General features: G+C 35.7%; 2 protein-coding genes across 8 annotated transcripts in view; one reads left to right on the top strand and one right to left on the bottom strand.

Annotated features, from left to right (window-relative positions):
• The window catches only part of LOC125670046 (TATA element modulatory factor-like), a 34,301-nt gene extending 30,368 nt beyond the window's left edge, over positions 1 to 3,933 (top strand). For all 5 annotated transcript variants that reach the window (XM_056163946.1, XM_056163943.1, XM_056163941.1 and 2 more), the window contains 3 exons: positions 1,407 to 1,532; positions 1,876 to 1,986; positions 2,708 to 3,933. In XM_056163946.1, the coding sequence (XP_056019921.1) occupies positions 1,407 to 1,532; positions 1,876 to 1,986; positions 2,708 to 2,731 (261 nt within the window). In that variant the 3' untranslated portion in view covers positions 2,732 to 3,933. The remainder of the gene's footprint in view (positions 1 to 1,406; positions 1,533 to 1,875; positions 1,987 to 2,707) is intronic.
• Positions 3,934 to 5,922: 1,989 nt separating this feature from the next.
• On the bottom strand, positions 5,923 to 10,049 carry LOC125669728 (uncharacterized). 3 transcript variants are annotated; one of them, XM_048904447.2, is made up of 2 exons: positions 9,759 to 10,049; positions 5,923 to 6,677 (listed from the first exon to the last, which is right to left on the bottom strand). In XM_048904447.2, exon 2 carries the CDS (start codon positions 6,675 to 6,677, stop codon positions 6,216 to 6,218), a length of 462 nt encoding a protein of 153 aa, XP_048760404.2. In that variant the 5' UTR covers positions 9,759 to 10,049; the 3' UTR covers positions 5,923 to 6,215. The 3 variants fall into 3 exon arrangements, with proteins under 3 accessions (XP_048760404.2, XP_048760403.2, XP_048760405.2); XM_048904446.2 differs by lacking the exon at positions 9,759 to 10,049 and adding an exon at positions 9,209 to 9,683; XM_048904448.2 differs by lacking the exon at positions 9,759 to 10,049 and adding an exon at positions 8,825 to 9,195.
• Positions 10,050 to 16,988: the final 6,939 nt, after the last annotated feature.

Genomic DNA, 16,988 nt, shown 5'->3' with positions numbered 1-16,988 from the left:
TAAATATAATGCACTTTATGAAGTATGATAAATGTAACGCACTTTATGAAGTATGATAAATATAATGCACTTTATGAAGTATGATAAATATAATGCACTTTATGAAGTATGATAAATGTAATGCACTTTATGAAGTATGATAAATGTAACGCACTTTATGAAGTATGATAAATGTAATGCACTTTATGAAGTATGATAAATGTAACGCACTTTATGAAGTATGATAAATGTAACGCACTTTATGAAGTATGATAAATGTAATGCACTTTATGAAGTATGATAAATATAATGCACTTTATGAAGTATGATAAATATAATGCACTTTATGAAGTATGATAAATGTAATGCACTTTATGAAGTATGATAAATGTACTGCACTTTATGAAGTATGATAAATGTACTGCACTTTATGAAGTATGATAAATGTACTGCACTTTATGAAGTATGATAAATGTAATGCACTTTATGAAGTATGATAAATGTAATGCACTTTATGAAGTATGCTGGGATAAAGTGTCTCAGTTCATCCCCTCATGTATTTTCAAAAATTAAATTGGTTTCTTCAATATCATCTGTCAGAGCAATTCAGAATGCAGGAATGAAAATTCAATATAAAGAACTAGGTATGTTTCTATAGTCATCTGGCCCAGAAAATGGATGATTTCAGTATGAGTCCCAAAATCTGGCATTTAAATAAGGAATATATAAGCAAACCCAAACTACGTTTAATTTGATCTAAAATTGCTTTGTGTTTTATGACAGGAGTGTGAAGTTGGCATAAAATTGCCAAAAATGAATCAATAAATTCAGGGTGTTTTTCCTTTCAGAAAAGATACAGCCCATGCGTCGAGCAAATTCATATTTCAATACATTTTTTTTGTCTTCTATTGATACACAATATATATAAATTTTATTTTGCTCGACGGATGGGCACACCTTTTGAAATTTAACAGTTATCGAGCTCTTTTTGAAAAAAGGCGGGAAAAGTCTTATTCATGACGTAATAATGCTATTGTCAAATAAGTAGGAACTTTGATTTAAGTAGAGATAGTATACTTGGCATATATTTAACTTACTTAAAACACAGATCAAGCTTAATTCAAGACACATTGAAAACGGATAGTTTTTTGGGCCTTTTTATGTACACAATCGTACCTTGCTTTTTAATGATGGAACAGTCAACCCCAAGGCGTATTTGTGGCGATTGATGTTCCTTCCTTAAATTATAATGTATCTGTTTCATTTTGGATTAATTAATTAAAAAGAACTTCCAATGCACAGCTGAGGCAGTAACACCACTGTGAGACAGGGATACATTTGTAAGGCGATTTACGTATTTTATTCTTGTATGTCTAATGTTCATGTGTAGTCATTTAACATTAAAATGTATTTATTTTGTAACGTAGAGTGATATTCAACAACTGGAAAGAACAAGGGAGTCCATGGCACGAGAACTAGTCAATTTGACCAATCAGAATGAAGAAATTCAAGAGAAAATTGAGGAGTTACCACAACTTAAAAACCAATATGAGGTAATTTTAGAATTTTCTAAAATACGTTTATATGATAGTCAAAAGCTGAAATTCTACATGTCAGCTTCAAAAGAAATCACAATCTACTATTAAGATGATTACATAAATGTTGTGTCTCTGGTATATTGTAATTCTGACTCAGGTTCAGTTGTAGCTTTTGATCTACATACCTCTTTATCATTGATTTTGTGTATTACAGGAGCTTTTGATCTACATACCTCTTTATCATTGATTTTGTGTATTACAGGAGCTTTTGATCTACATACCTCTTTATCATTGATTTTGTGTATTACAGGAGCTTTTGATCTACATACCTCTTTATCATTGATTTTGTGTATTGCAGGAGCTGAACCAAAGGTATGATGCTCTGTTGCAAATGTACGGAGAGAAGGTAGAAGAGGCGGACGAGCTCCGACTGGACCTCCAGGACGTCAAGGAAATGTACAAGTTACAGGTAACTTACAAGGAGAAACTTTTGCAATTGATGGATATTTTACCTATACATTAGATATGAAGAACAAAAACTATCACAAGAACTTACTTTCACACAAGCTTGTGAAATTATGTTCAAATACTGAAACCAGACCTTCAGTACTTCTGTTGCTTTTGTGATGGAGGCAGAGGAATTTCTAGTTATCCATTTGTTTGTATGTACCAATTGTGGGTTTTTCCCCCCAAACATTTTTTGTCATAACTTGATGCTCACCAAAGGACTAAATGTAGTATGAGCCATTAAATGCCCCCTTGTTATATCAAATTAAAAACTAGAAAATTTATGCTATTTCGATACATCAATGAATGAAAGAGGACTCATTCAAAATATATCTGGGCTTTTTTATGTTCATATATCAAAATAAAGCAATTTAAAGTAAATAAAGTTGCAATGATTATGGAAATTTTCAATATCTTTTTTTTGTTGTTGTGATTTTTCCATAAATTTGGCATGAACACATGCTTGCTCAGGTTTCATACTTTTTTAGCAGAAAGATATATTATTTACAAATGGATGCTTAGAAAACCTTATATGAGCAAACATGCACTAATACTTTTTAAAGTGAAATTTATGCATGGTCGCAACATACTACAACACAAACGCAAAGAAACTTGGTCACGTAAAACTCCAGAACTGTCTGCTGAAATGAAGGTCTTGTATTGCATGATTTGTTTCCTTTCAGATTGATCACCTTCTTGCAAAGTAATGGAAACAGAGTATATGACAATGTGCAATACTGTGATATTGATTCAGCTCAGAAAGTACACTGTGATTCATAGGGGTGCTTAGACCAGAGGGGACCTAAATAGATGGAAAGCGAAACCAGTGGGCACCCAATCAGTGGCACCATTCTAGAAGAATCTACTGTCTATTTAAAAATCATCCAAGGAAATTAGGAATTTTGCAAGGACAACCTTAAGATTATTTTGTATTGTGAAATATATTATACGTATATGTCATACACTTACTGTAATTTCTTACTCTCTACCATCGGCTCATACAGTGTGAGAGAGTAACCGACAACTCTGCATGGAGATTGGTAATTTCTAGGAGGATCAACTAGTGTAAATTTTTCTACAGTGTTCATGAAATTATTCTTTGAGAAGTCTTGTAAATTTTAAGGGTGAAGACAATAAGATTTTCTTTATATATATATATATTGACAGAGATATCGATCATAAATTCCAAGTTTTGAATGAAATGTGTGCGTCTCAAGCAGTTTACAGAACTCTGTAAATGAACATTCACAGTAGAAGTAGATAGCTTTCAGTGGAACTGAAGTGGGATAAATCTTTTGTTATTGAACATGTATCCTTGTGAACGGGAGTGATACGCAGGGCTTTCATAGTGTGGTAGGTGACTGGATTAGAATAATTTGGTATTCAGGACGCTGCAGATTGCGTAAAGAACGTAATACGTATCTGTGAAAACAGAGCGACTGCTTATGGGAGTGGGGAGGAATAAGTCGGTCACAAAACTGTATTTATTGATTTTTATAGAATACATGTACAATGGTTACTGAGGACTAGTATGTAATGAACTTGTATGGTCTGATTCCTTGCCTTAAAGGTGTGCATGCTTCCAATCTAGTGTTTGTACGGGGACAAATGTATTTCCTAGATGTTTATACATGTAACGGTCAATTATCAATGATGCCATGTACTAAGAATATTCTTCGTTTTTCCTGCAAATCTATTGTAATTTTTCTTAAACCAAATCAAGATCCAAATACATGGACTGCACTGACTTCATTTGCTGTGCATGTGTCCATTTTGAGTTGGTTTGGGAATCTGATTTATGGAATGCCATTTGTTTTCATGTCTGTATTTTCCAAGTTCTTGTTAATATTTTCTGTTCGGTAATTGTTTATGATTGCCAGCCAAATAAACTCTACAAGAGGCAAACAAATGTGTTTATCAATTACAAAGTAAAAGAGAATAGAAAAGTATAGTATTTTTTAAATGTAAATGATATAACTCCCAATCTGACAGTTTACATTAGACAAATTGTAGTAATTAGCCTTAATCGCATTTATACCAGCAGGTATGTACACAAAACTTTCCTAAGATATACTTAGGAAAATAATTAGGAACATCCAAAGATCATCTTAGGACACTTTTTAGGATGTATCTCGATGGTATCTTAAGGAGGTACTCTACATCGTCACAATGACCGAAACATGGATGAAAATATAAATACAGCAATATTTCTCTATTCCTTTAAAAATTCAATGAGTAGCTCGGTAGGTGGCTGAACTGTAGATAACGGGTTCAAATCCAGCAGGGGTTTTAAATTTGTTTCAGATTGCTATCTACTGAATCTGCATTTTTTGACTAAATAAAGTAAATTTGAAAGTTTTCAATTTCAAAATATTGTTGTACATATCCTCCACTTTTCATCCATATAAAATTTCTCTGGTGTAGCATACCTCCTTAAGTTAGGACATCCAAAGGACTGGCAGCATTCTTTTCTCTTTACATCTATTTTTACATATAATGTGTGTGACGCATTTGCAGTTGAACAATTAAAATTGACACATTTTAAAACACCTAGCTAATTAAAATAAATGTCATAAAGATAATCAGGTTATCTACTACTTTTGAATCAATTGAAATGAAAAATAATAAAATAGATAAGGATATCTTGGACCTGGAACCCATGGAATAATAATTTTACTCGAAGTTGGAAACTCAACGAGTCAGTCACAAAACTGGCTTCGCTCAAAAGTTGCCAGCCTTGTTCAGAATTTGCCACTCCTGACTTTCAGTTTCGTGGTATTTATTATTTTACACAAATGAATTTACAAATACAGCTTCTTTGTGATATTTGCTGTTGAACACTGACTGCTAGAATTAGCCCGACCGCTTGACCATCGTATGAATTTCATCGCCGTCCCCCTGTTAAGTAGACCGTGTCGGGTGGGATGTAATTTGCGACCCTGTACTTTTCCCTGAACACAATGCTAAATCAATGGGTCACGCAGTTTCTAACGATACTTCAAAAACAATATACCTTGACCTACTTATGTCAAGGTCATCTTAAAAAAAAAAAAAAGAACAATTTTTCCATTAATTGTTTTGTGAGTAGTTTATTATCGTGTCATCATTAGTAAGGATGCTCTTAGGACAAGGTTTATGCTGCAGTCCTAAAGTTAGGACGAACTTACATGTATGGCATGACGAGGCCTTAGAATGAGGAAGGTTTCAAAATACCGCGTGTCTCCCAAGACATACTTAGAACATGAGATAGCTCCGTGGACAAGCTTGTATAGGACTGTTTCTCACCCACATCAAATTGTTTCAAGATGCCTTGCCTCAAATCAATAATGTTTATGCTTTTTTAAAAATTCTCGTTTGCCTTTAAAAGAATCCTTTGATTATTTACTAGAGTATTAGATGACGGGACACCTGTGTGGAAAACTGTCCCCCCCCCCCCCCCCCCCTATACTGATATGTTATATACATGTCCTACAGAATATTCAATACTAGCGTTATAATTGTTACATTATACGACCATTATTTTGTATGAAGCAGGAACTGTTCAGAAAGACCTCTTCATCACCGAAGGACATGGACCGTGTTTTGGTCAGATTACATATAGCGTGTAATAATCTGCCTTTCGGTGATCAGTCGTTTTGTCTCCCAGCAATCCTGTTCTTGTCCGATCATCAGACACGCCTTCCGATTCGTGAGATAAGATCAGGTATCAATGTACACCAGTCAACAGATGTGTGATTGATTACACGTGCTGCATGATTAATGGATTTTTAAATGCTTACAATTAACCTGCAGCGTTTTGCTAATTTGATTTTAATACATCTGAACTATCAATCACGTTTTAATACAGTTGGTTTCGTATTCTACAGTCTCGGAACTGTGGTCGTAAAAACACTAGGTATATTGTATAATTAATATCAAATTTATTTGAAAAACACTGGGTTGGATGGGTAAAATCGTCACTTTTGTGGAGATCATATGGATAAATAGAACAATGAGGTTATAATATGAAAATACATGCAATTTTCACTATGAATGAGAGACCAGCTGATGGTTCAAAACATCTGAAAGCGCCATACTACAAAACATCTGAAATTTGAAGTTAGTTTGTGTCTCGGATGTAAAAATTGCTGTACATGTCAACCGGCTTCGCTAGTTATTGCACTACGAATGTAACAGCTATTGTAACACTGTCTATTTTCCAAGCCGGGCTCGAGGTATTCCGTACACCGTAAAATCAGGAAGCGAGAGGTCTGTGGAAGATCTGTGCATGCTCTTGGAAGCTTCCTGGTAACAAACAACGCTGGACGGCACGTTTTCCCTGACGTCACTGTCCACTTCCGCGTACAACTGATCCAACACTAACACGTTATTGATTAGGCGTTCGTTGACCTTGGTCCGCCAAGTTGACCACTTCTGAATTTCTGTCTCGTTATCTGTCGAAATATCCGCCTCTTCGCAGAATGTATCACTGGCTGTACTTAGAGGGACAGGGGGATACTCCGGAAATTCCTCACCATTCACACTCTGAACATTATGTTTTTCACAGTCGTTTAGCCACTGACATACATATTTGTGATTGTTGTCCAGAAAGACAATGGTGGGTTTGACCCAGCTGGAGTCTGAGCTCTCTGTATGATGTGTGTAATTCTTCATCTGAAAGTGAGAGAAAATACTACAGACCAAAAGTTTACAGTAATAGAAATACGAGATAATAAGTCGTAATAACTTAAGAAAGCCGTAATAACGAGATAATGCGAGTTTATGTCTATGAAATGAGATGGCATTTATCAGAATATGAGAATGGAAGAACTGTTAAGACTGTATTTTATACCACAGACCGTGTGCAGTGACTTTAGAAGAACCACAAGTGACCTAGATACCAAACCTGAATTCATTTATTATATAAATCACTGTTCTTTTATTACATCTTTTGATATTTTTTCCTATAGAGCCCTCAGGGAGTACCCGGATTTTTACCAAACCATTAATGTCCGCACTATAAATTCCCGGGGAGACTTTTTAAAACTCAATTGTGATAACACATCTACAGATCTATATACGTAACCTGTAATTATATCACGTCTGGGCCTTATGAGCTGGATTCCGCTGCACAACCAATTTAGGATTTTAGTGTATTCAAAGATTCTTACATCGTCCGAACCTACGGGTTTTCTCTTAAATTGCATTCAACGACCCACGGGTTTTCTCTCCATTAAACTAGCTGAATGACCCGTGGGTTACGACGATGAGACACTTGCATATAGATCTAAAGTTGCAATTACGACTTTTCATCTCGTTAGTTTGGATTTTTAAAAATCTCCTTAAGACTTTCTTTGAATCGCAATAACAACTTTTATCTCGCTATTACAACTTTTTATCTCGTTATCTTTAAGTTGTAATTATAACTTTTTTTCATTGTTACCGCTTTTACCTCGTTATTACGACTTCTTATCTCGTACTCAGATTTAAGTCGCAATAACAACTTTTTATCTCATTATTACTCTTAATTTGATCCCACTAGGCTCTTGTAAGTAATGCTGTCTTTAGTCAATTATACACTAACTTTACTAGAGAATGAAGACAAATTCTTTAATAACACAGTAAATCAATCTGAATTAATCACATTTCCCAAAAATCATGATCCCACAAGAATTCCAGCACTCCACCCTGCAAAAGTATACCTATTTTAACACTTGTGGTTTCGCGCTAACGTGATCTTATCTCTCATACCAAGGAAGGACAAAAATGAGGTTTATTAGCATGTTTTCAAGACTGCTTACCTATACGTATTTTTTAGACCGATATAGGTTTTTTTTTTATGAGATGGGTATTTGAACCCTTCCTGACCATTATAAATACAGACATTGTACATTTCAAAGCATCAGATATAGATATAAGCCACGTTATACCTAGACTGGGTATACTCAGTTAAATGTGAGTTTCAGCTTACGATTCCCTCGATCGTACATATCTTGCGTCCTTTAATGTCTGTACCAATAAAACGAGGAATTTAAATAATATAATGCGGGAAACAGATTGCTTGATCTGCCTTAATTACCGAGACAGACATTGTGGAGGGGAGGGGAGGGGTTCCAGCAATCACCCTAACCAGTCACAGACCCCCCTTACTTCCGACAAATGCAAAGAACAATTAAACTCAGAAAGTGTTTTAAATTTTACAACTTATTTAGATATCTAAAAGCATATTAATTAAAAGACAAACTCATAGAAGAATTTTATAACTTATTCAGATATTTAAAAAAAAAAAAAAAAGCATATTAATCTAAAAAAAAACAAAAATATCATAGAAGAAGGTATTGTCAGAATATACTACAGTGTATATATTATCTATACATACCGTTCTTTGTCTATATGTCCGTAGGTACATACACGTACTATCAAAATATAAACCTCACTATTCTTACATTGAAATCATCAGCTTATAAATTCAGATCATCGTACACTTAGGGTGGGGCGTTGTATAATTCTCATTAATTCAATAAACCATAGCGCGCTTATTAATCTGACGGCTCTTTAAATACATGTATAATTATTACAATCGGTTGTTGTCAAAATGACGGTCTCTCACAATGAGATACTCTGTCGTTGACAACAGTAAATAATTGAACTTTACTGCTTAGGAACATAAATTATTTATTAAACACAGCACAGACAGAATACAATCATTCTATTTTTAAATATTGAATTCTAAAGAATTTATCGACTTTTTTCACCTTTTACAAAACACATCTGATTTGAATTTGGGTCTAAAATCTTATACCTTCAAACAGAAACCTTACCGTAATGTCTATAGCTGCCGAATTTGGAGGGGGGGGGGGTATCCTGAAAAAGTATAATATTCCTGAATATCCACAACACAACACGCGCGCCCCTTTCTCCATGCAACAATTAAAATAAGATCTGATCAACAGTATTCGCTCAAGCACAACTAGTGACACGCCAGATGCTAAGTATGCTTGGATGGGTTGAAACTAAGTCTGTAGCCAAAAGACTCCTTATGACGTAATAAAGACACGGATCATTCATCTTTTTGAATTAACGAGCTACAACTAGCAGTCATTTTGAGGAACCTATGTTTTTATCTTTAAATCACTAACAAATATACTAGTACATGTATATTTCATAGTTTTCTTTTACCTTAATCATATTGAGCATAATCTTACCTTTTTACCAAAAATTGTATTTTTCCTTAGAAAATGGTTTTTCATTTGGTCCGTTTTAATCAAGTGTTTGCAAAAAACTAGACACCAGGCATTGTCCGATATGCTAATACCATATAGTTATCAGTCCGACCAAACATCAATTGTTTTATAATCTGTCAGCTAATATAGCATGGGTGTCTGTAGGCCAGGTGCCCGTTATCAGTGACAGCACTTAATTAGTGTATTTATTGATTGATTTTACCTCGTATAGGCCCGGGAAGTATGACGACCGGGATACTACCTCGGGTATATGTTACGTCATGTATCTTTCGAGTTTCTCCATCAAAAATTAATATGTGTCAATATTAATATAATCGGTTGTATTCGTTCACGTTGTTCCAAATTACGCAACAAAACAATGACATGCACATTTCCATTTTTTTTAATTACTAGTAATATTATGCGCTGCATTATTTCAAACATATGTCAGTCTTTCAGATATTTATGTACTTTACTCGTAAAGGAGAGAGAGAGAGAGAGAGAGAGAGAGAGAGAGAGAGAGGTAGATTACCTTCACAAGGCACAGAGACACCACTGTCTGGTTTAGGTGGCCTTTCTATCTGGACAGTTCTCCCACCCCGGGAGATATATGTTTACCTGTTCAACACCTCCCCTAGCTGTATAATGTTGCGTAAAGTTAATGACGGCATGGCATCATAAATATTTGATTAATTTCCTCTTCATAATGCTCCGACACGATAAATACAAATATGCAGATTAGCTAATTTGTTTTACAGCATTAATTAGCATAGGGTTTCTTTCTTCCTTTTTCCTCGTGAAGTTTAGCGACAGAAGACAAACTACTGCACTCTTTGAAATGTCGGACAGACCTATTCCATCTTGTTTACTGCCAACGCATCAGTGAATAGAAGCTAGTTAAATTTAATTTATAGATTTTTTCACATAAAAGTTTAGCGACACCAGTTTGTGTCATATTCGTTACAACAATGTCAAAATTTCGTTACAACAATGTCAAAATTAAACACATTCTTTACACAAGTATGTAAAATACTCATAATCCTAAAATTAATGAACTCTTATGCCCCAGAAACCTACATCTTTGTACAATCCACGGAGAGCACGAGAAACTAGCAGGCTAGAATATGAATTTAAAAAAAACCTCCCAGGGATAGCACAAGCCCCTTCAAAAGTTGGAGGGCCACAGAGGTATCCCTTTTCCTACTTTTTGCTATTTTTTCCAAATGTAAACCTAACTCAAGTAAATTTTACCTACGAAAACCACAAGTTCCCCTAGAAAATCAGTGAGGCACAGTATATCACATATTTAAAGATCTTCAAATCAAAATAAACTGTAATTTCACCCATTTGAAGATAATGTAAACAATATCACCTCAAAATGAATTGGTGATTAACCGTTAAATAGTGGTATTACTGGTCAATAAGTGATGTCACATTAAATAGTGGTATTACTGGTCAATAAGTGATATCACATACTCCATAACCGTTAAATAGTGGTATTACTGGTCAATAAGTGATGTCACATACTCCATAACCGTTAAATAGTGGTATTACTGGTCAATAAGTGACGTCACATACTCCATAACCGTTAAATAGTGGTATTACTGGTCAATAAGTGATGTTACATACTCCATAACCGTTAAATAGTGGTATTACTGGTCAATAAGTGATGTCACATACTCCATAACCGTTAAATAGTGGTATTACTGGTCAATAAGTGATGTCACATACTCCATAACCGTTAAATAGTGGTATTACTGGTCAATAAGTGATGTCACATACTCCATAGGCAATGCTACGTATTCATGATTCAGTTCTGCAATATTGATTGACATCGCATATTCAATATCACATCATTCATTTTGAATAAGAAATATCACCTATCCGGATATCAATGCTGTCAACCTATTCTATTGTGCCGTCACACTTTGGATTTCTGGATATTATCGGAGGGAACATCTTTTTTCTTTGGAATGTGGCTTAATTGATAGTAAATCAATTAAACAATACATACCTGCAACCACTCTCACTCCAGTCGTAAAGCTTGCGTATTACTACTTCCGGTGACGTAGGTTGATATTCGAATAGGTGATATCGCCTACCAAAATGAATGTGATCACTATTCCAGATTTAGAGCAAGATTCAATCCAAGTACTGTACACTCACAATCCGTACAGTGCTATGCGCCAACAAATGACGCCGAAGAAGTGAAAAACGGGTTTTCTATGAACACCTTCAGAAGTTCCTCAGCATGGCATGCTGCTGATAATGGGTGACCAGAATGTAGAAGTGGGTGCTGACAACACGGTTGTGGAGCTAAAATGACAATGGAGAACGCCTAATTGACTTCTGCCTCAACAACAACCAAATGATAGGTGGTACCGTGTTTCCACACAAAGACGTACGTAAACTAACTTGGAAATCCCCAGACGGTAGGACAACTAACCAGATCGATCATATTACTGTAAACAAGAAATGGCGTAACTCTTTATACAAGTATCTAGAGAAGCAGATGTCAACAGATACCACTGCCTGTTGAAAGCTACTAAAAAACTTAAGCTTCGCAGAAATCCTCAACAAGAAACAAAACGAAGGCTTGAAGTAGAAATATTAAAGATCCCAGACATTAAAAAGTCATTCAACCTGGAGTTGAAAAACAGATTTATGACGGTTGAAAATACATGTATCTCTGATGAAGCTAAGGGTATTCAAGGAAAGTGGGACACCATCAAGAAAACAAACAGTTGTACATAACCAAAAAAAACAACAACAACCAACCCCCCAAAAAACCAAAGAATGGCTAACTTCTGGTACATGGGGGAAAATAGGCAAAAGAAAGACCTTAAAACAAAAAATTATCAACACTAAGTGTATACGAGTGCAAGAACAACTACAAGCTGTGTATAAAGAAAAAGACAAAGAGACAAAAGAACATACGTCAACATACTCGCCAAAGAAGCTGAACAAGCCGCGTCACACTGTACTGCACTATATGAAAGATGAAGATAACGAACAGTGATCTATCTCATAATTGTCTTATACAAGATAACAAACTAACTACGTGCTAGAACTACAACTCAACCAGCTCTTGTTAGGGACAAAGATGGGTTCAGCATTTCCAGGTGGTATTGAATTGCACAGGACCTGATGAACCAGATAGCACTGAACCTATTGAGGAAGACCTAGAAATAAACATAGATCCGACAACCCCAGAGGACGTACAAAACTCCATTAAATCACTAAAGAATGGTAAACCACCAGGCAATGACTCCATCCATGCTGAGGTTATTTTATTATAAAAATACTTGAAACCATATTACATGACTGGAGTATAGGACTTATTGTAAAACTTCCGAACAAAGGAGATCTCCAAATCTGTAACAACTGGAGAGGAATGACACTTCTCTCAGTCCCAAGTAAGGGTTTCTGTAGAATACCTCTGAACAGAACAGATACAGTGGTTGACATGAAACTGAGAGGGACAGACTGGATTCAGGAGAGGAAGGGGAGGTATAGACCAGAGTTTGTCATTCGTAACATTATAGAATAGTGTATTGAATGGTGAATGCCACTATACATCAACTTCACCGACTTCAAGAAAGCATTTGACAGTGTGCACAGGGAAACATTGTGGGAAATAGTAAGATTACATGGAATACCAGTAAAGGTATGTAATCTTATGAGAGCATTCTACTCAAACTTTGAATGCAGTGTCATTTTGGAAAATACAATATCAGATTCATTCAATGTCAAATCAGGAGTGAGACAAGGATGTATACTATCTCCCATTCTCTTTTTAATGGTCATTGATTGGATTCAAAGAAAAACAACACATGCCAAAAAGAAATTCAATGGACCATGTTCAGCCACCTAGAAGACCTGGACTTTGTAGACGACCTTGCAGAAGTCTCAGGAAACATCACCCATTTACAAGAGAAGACAGATAAACTAAATATCCTTTTCAAACAAACTGGGCTTAACATCAGTACCAAGAAGACGAAGGTTATGTCAATCAATGCACCAGCAGAACCTGTCATCTTAAATGGAGGGCCTCTATAGCAAGTAGATGATTTTACCTACCTGGGAAGTATTCTTAGTAAAGATAACGGAACTGGGAAAGACCTAAAAGCAAGGCTCCGTAAAGCACACTTAGCATTTAATCAACTCCAGCCCATCTGAAACTCAAACAACCACGGTCGAAGGACCGAACTCCAACCTTACAAAAGTAATGTCAAATCAGTCCTCCTGTATGGGTCCGAATGCTGGCGTGTTATTGACAGTGGTATGAGGGAAGTAGAGGCATTTCACAACAACTGCCTTAGACAAATAAACCGTCGTATCTTCCGACCAAATAACAAATACCTGCATCAGAAATGCAAAAGTAAGAGTATTGCATTAGAAATCAAGAAAAGAAGAATGAGATGGCTTGGACATGTAATGAGAATGTCCCAGGGCAGAACACCCAAGTTAACCCTCTACTGGACATCACCTGGAAAGAGAAAGAGGGGTAAACCACGCACCACCTGGCGAAGAACTGTAACATCTGAGTTAGAGAAGATGGGCTACTCATGGGGACAAGCGCAATTTGTGGCATAAGACAGAGGTAGATGGTGGCTACCGTTACTTGTTGAGGCCTTATGTTCTATCAGGGACGAAGAGGATAAGTAAATATTCCAGTGAGTGATATCACCTATTCGAATTCACTTTTAATGCCAACATATTTTATTATGTATAACATAATAGTACATGTATTAGGCTTGTCAGAGCCTGTATATAAACCTTCTCCTGAGGTACAAGGTCACTACACGTACATATCATAAATACACACTTAACATCAGTAGTGACAATGTAATCATAACTACACACTTAACATCAGTAGTGACAATATAATCATAAATACACACTTAACATCAGTAGTGACAATATAATCATAAATACACACTTAACATCAGCAGTGACAATATAATCATAACTACACACTTAACATCAGCAGTGACAATATAATCATCGTTGTAATAGCAAAAAATATGATTTATTTTCTTGTTACGTAAGCGAATTTGTGAAGAAGCTTTTCTAGTTTCGCTCATTCGCCTTAAAGTGTTGCTGCTTTTCTTCGTTCTCCTCGCATGTTTGTACTTTAGTGCTTTTAAGCACGGGAACCATGATGGACCGAGCGGTCTTTTACTAATGCAATTTGTCGGGCCTTTCCGACAAGAGCGGAAAAACTTTTCTGTTAATTGAAAAGGTCCGAGAAGATGCGATTGTTAGGAAGAGACTCTTGTACGTTGGGTTGGTTAGAAATGTAAATTCATCAGTTTGTGCTCAGGAATTTTTTTTTAGAGATGTTTGGGGGTCACCCAAGGTCCTCCACCAACTGGGGTGAGAGAGAGAGAGAGAGAGAGAGAGAGAGAGAGAGAGAGAGCGGCGGAAAAGTTGACTTCATAAGTATGTAAAATCCTTGAATAGCAAATGACTAAATAAAGAAAAGAATAACAGAAGTTATTTTGACCAAATTTCAAAAATACTTTGAATGCAAACCTGACGGAAAATGAACATTGTTAAAAACGGTCCCGTCTGATTCTACGTGCCTGTATAGTAAACTAATACTAGTTATTTTATATGATATAATATATTATTGAATATTATATTATTTGAATACTAGTTATTTTTTTTTTTACTCAACATGTTAAATGAACACATCATTCTGTGCAATACATTAACAATGTAGTGATGTTTTTAAATAACACGCGGACATTCTTTTACTCCCGGATTGAATAATAACTTATAAAAAATAAATCTTTATGCGGGTCTATAATTTGTATCCATCCAATAAATTGCATAATAAAATACAATAATAACCCCCCCCCCCCCCCCCGAAACAGGTATAAGTAAAATACACTACTAGTATTCTTTATAATTGAAATGCACAGAAAAATACCAGAGAGGTATTAGTAAAATATAACCACCAAAAATTCCAGACATGTATTAATAAAATACACAGACCCCCCCCCCCCCGGTAGATATTTGTAAAGTACATAATAAAACTACCCAGAAAAATATAAATACACTCTTTGTTATCAAAAAGAAAAATCTAAAGACCCCATCCAACCCCAACCCCCCACAACAGGTATTTTTAAATTAAACTTATATCAATAAAATAAAAACCTACACAAAACGTACAGACGGGTATCATCATACAATTCGAACTGGCTCAACATCAACCAGGGCTGCTCGATATGTAATGTGTGTTGTACGATATCTCAAAAGCATTCCACTCAAATAGTGAAATGAACATTACATCCCTTCAAAGTATTCTCCGCAGTTTGAAATACATAAATTAATTTCAATCTCTGAATCCATTTCTAATATGCGTCACGGTACGCTGATTTAGGTAGACCTCTGAGGCACTGACTGATGGCTGAGCCAAGAGCTTGTCGGGACTTGTAACGACGACGAGATAAGAACTTTTAAGTTTTGGAAAAAGGAAATCGTCGCATGGGGATAGATCTGGAGAGTATGGTGGGTGTGGCAAGACGGTAACCTTCTCCGACTTCAAAAATTGCTACACAAGCTCAGATGTATGTGATGGAGCATTATCATGAAGTAGACGAACATGCCTAAATCCTGACACAGGGCGTCGTTTATGAGCTTTTTTTTAGTATAACATCTCGGTAATACCGACCTGTAACACTGTTGCCCTTCGGCACCGGAATTTGTACGGCTATACCGTCACATGAGAAGAATATGCAATAAAGAACGCTCTTTGTGCTTATGGTTCTTTTGGCAACTACAGGCCTTCTACCGTGTTTAGTTAGCCATATTTTGTTTCCAATTTTTCTTACTGGTTCGAAATAGTGAACCCATGTTTCATCAGCAGTAACAATGTTTGTAAATTGTCTTTGATTGAATTTGGGAAACATTTTGAGCAATTGCTTAGCAGTTTTTACTCGTACCCGTTTTTGGTCATCTGTCAATATATGCGGTATATCCATCTGGCAGAAATCGTTCATACTTTCAAAATAAAAGCACCCGCGATAGCGATATCCAACAGCTTTGGAAATATCACGAATCGTGCATCTGCCATCACTTTCAATTATTTCCCTTGCCTGTTACAGTCACAGGTCAGCCAGATTTTGCTGCATCTTTGACACTTTGAAGGGATGTAATGTTCATTTCACTATTTGAGTCGAATGCTTTTGAGATATCGTACAACACACATTACATATCGAACAGCCCTCTTATATAATCGACATTTGCTGGTAAGGGAGATTTAAGATTTGAAAAAAAAAAAAAAAAGACTTTAAATTGGACATTATGCCCTCCTTCTCTTCCTCTCTCTCTCAGCAAATGAAGAGCACGCAGCAACCTGAAATTCGACATCTAACATCATCAATGAGCTCTGAATATTGACAAGATGATATTCAAAAGATCTCAAATAATAGGTCTATTATAACACATTAATAAAATAAAATAGAATTTCTTGTTTAACGCTGTCTTCCCAAAATGACCTATAAGAAAAACCTTTAATCCATCAGTACTCTGAACATGTGTTGGTGTTTGATAATCTTGAAGTTTAAGAATGGCCTTTACTACACACTTTTGAAAAAAAACCTCCCGATTCAGCAAAAAATATTACCGATAATCTGGTTCTGTCTGTCTGTAAAATCTTGATCTCAAATACTGTTTGAGCTCTAGTTGATAGGACTTTACATGAAAGGTGAAGATAACGAACAGTGATCAATCTCATAACTCCTATGAGCAA

Source organism: Ostrea edulis, chromosome 4 (assembly GCF_947568905.1).
Source record: "Ostrea edulis chromosome 4, xbOstEdul1.1, whole genome shotgun sequence".
In the NCBI taxonomy this organism is placed as follows: Eukaryota; Metazoa; Mollusca; class Bivalvia; order Ostreida; family Ostreidae; genus Ostrea; species Ostrea edulis.
This window is presented reverse-complemented; position numbering and strand designations above follow the sequence as displayed.

Bases quoted from the DNA above. Each gene is read 5' to 3' on its own strand.
- LOC125669728 (XM_048904448.2), bottom strand. From the start codon at position 8,926: ATGGAGAAAGGGGCGCGCGTGTTGTGTTGTGGATATTCAGGAATATTA. The intron at 6,678-8,824 runs GTAAGGTTTCTG...TCTCACTTTCAG, and splicing joins CGGCAGCTATAGACATTACG to ATGAAGAATTACACACATCA.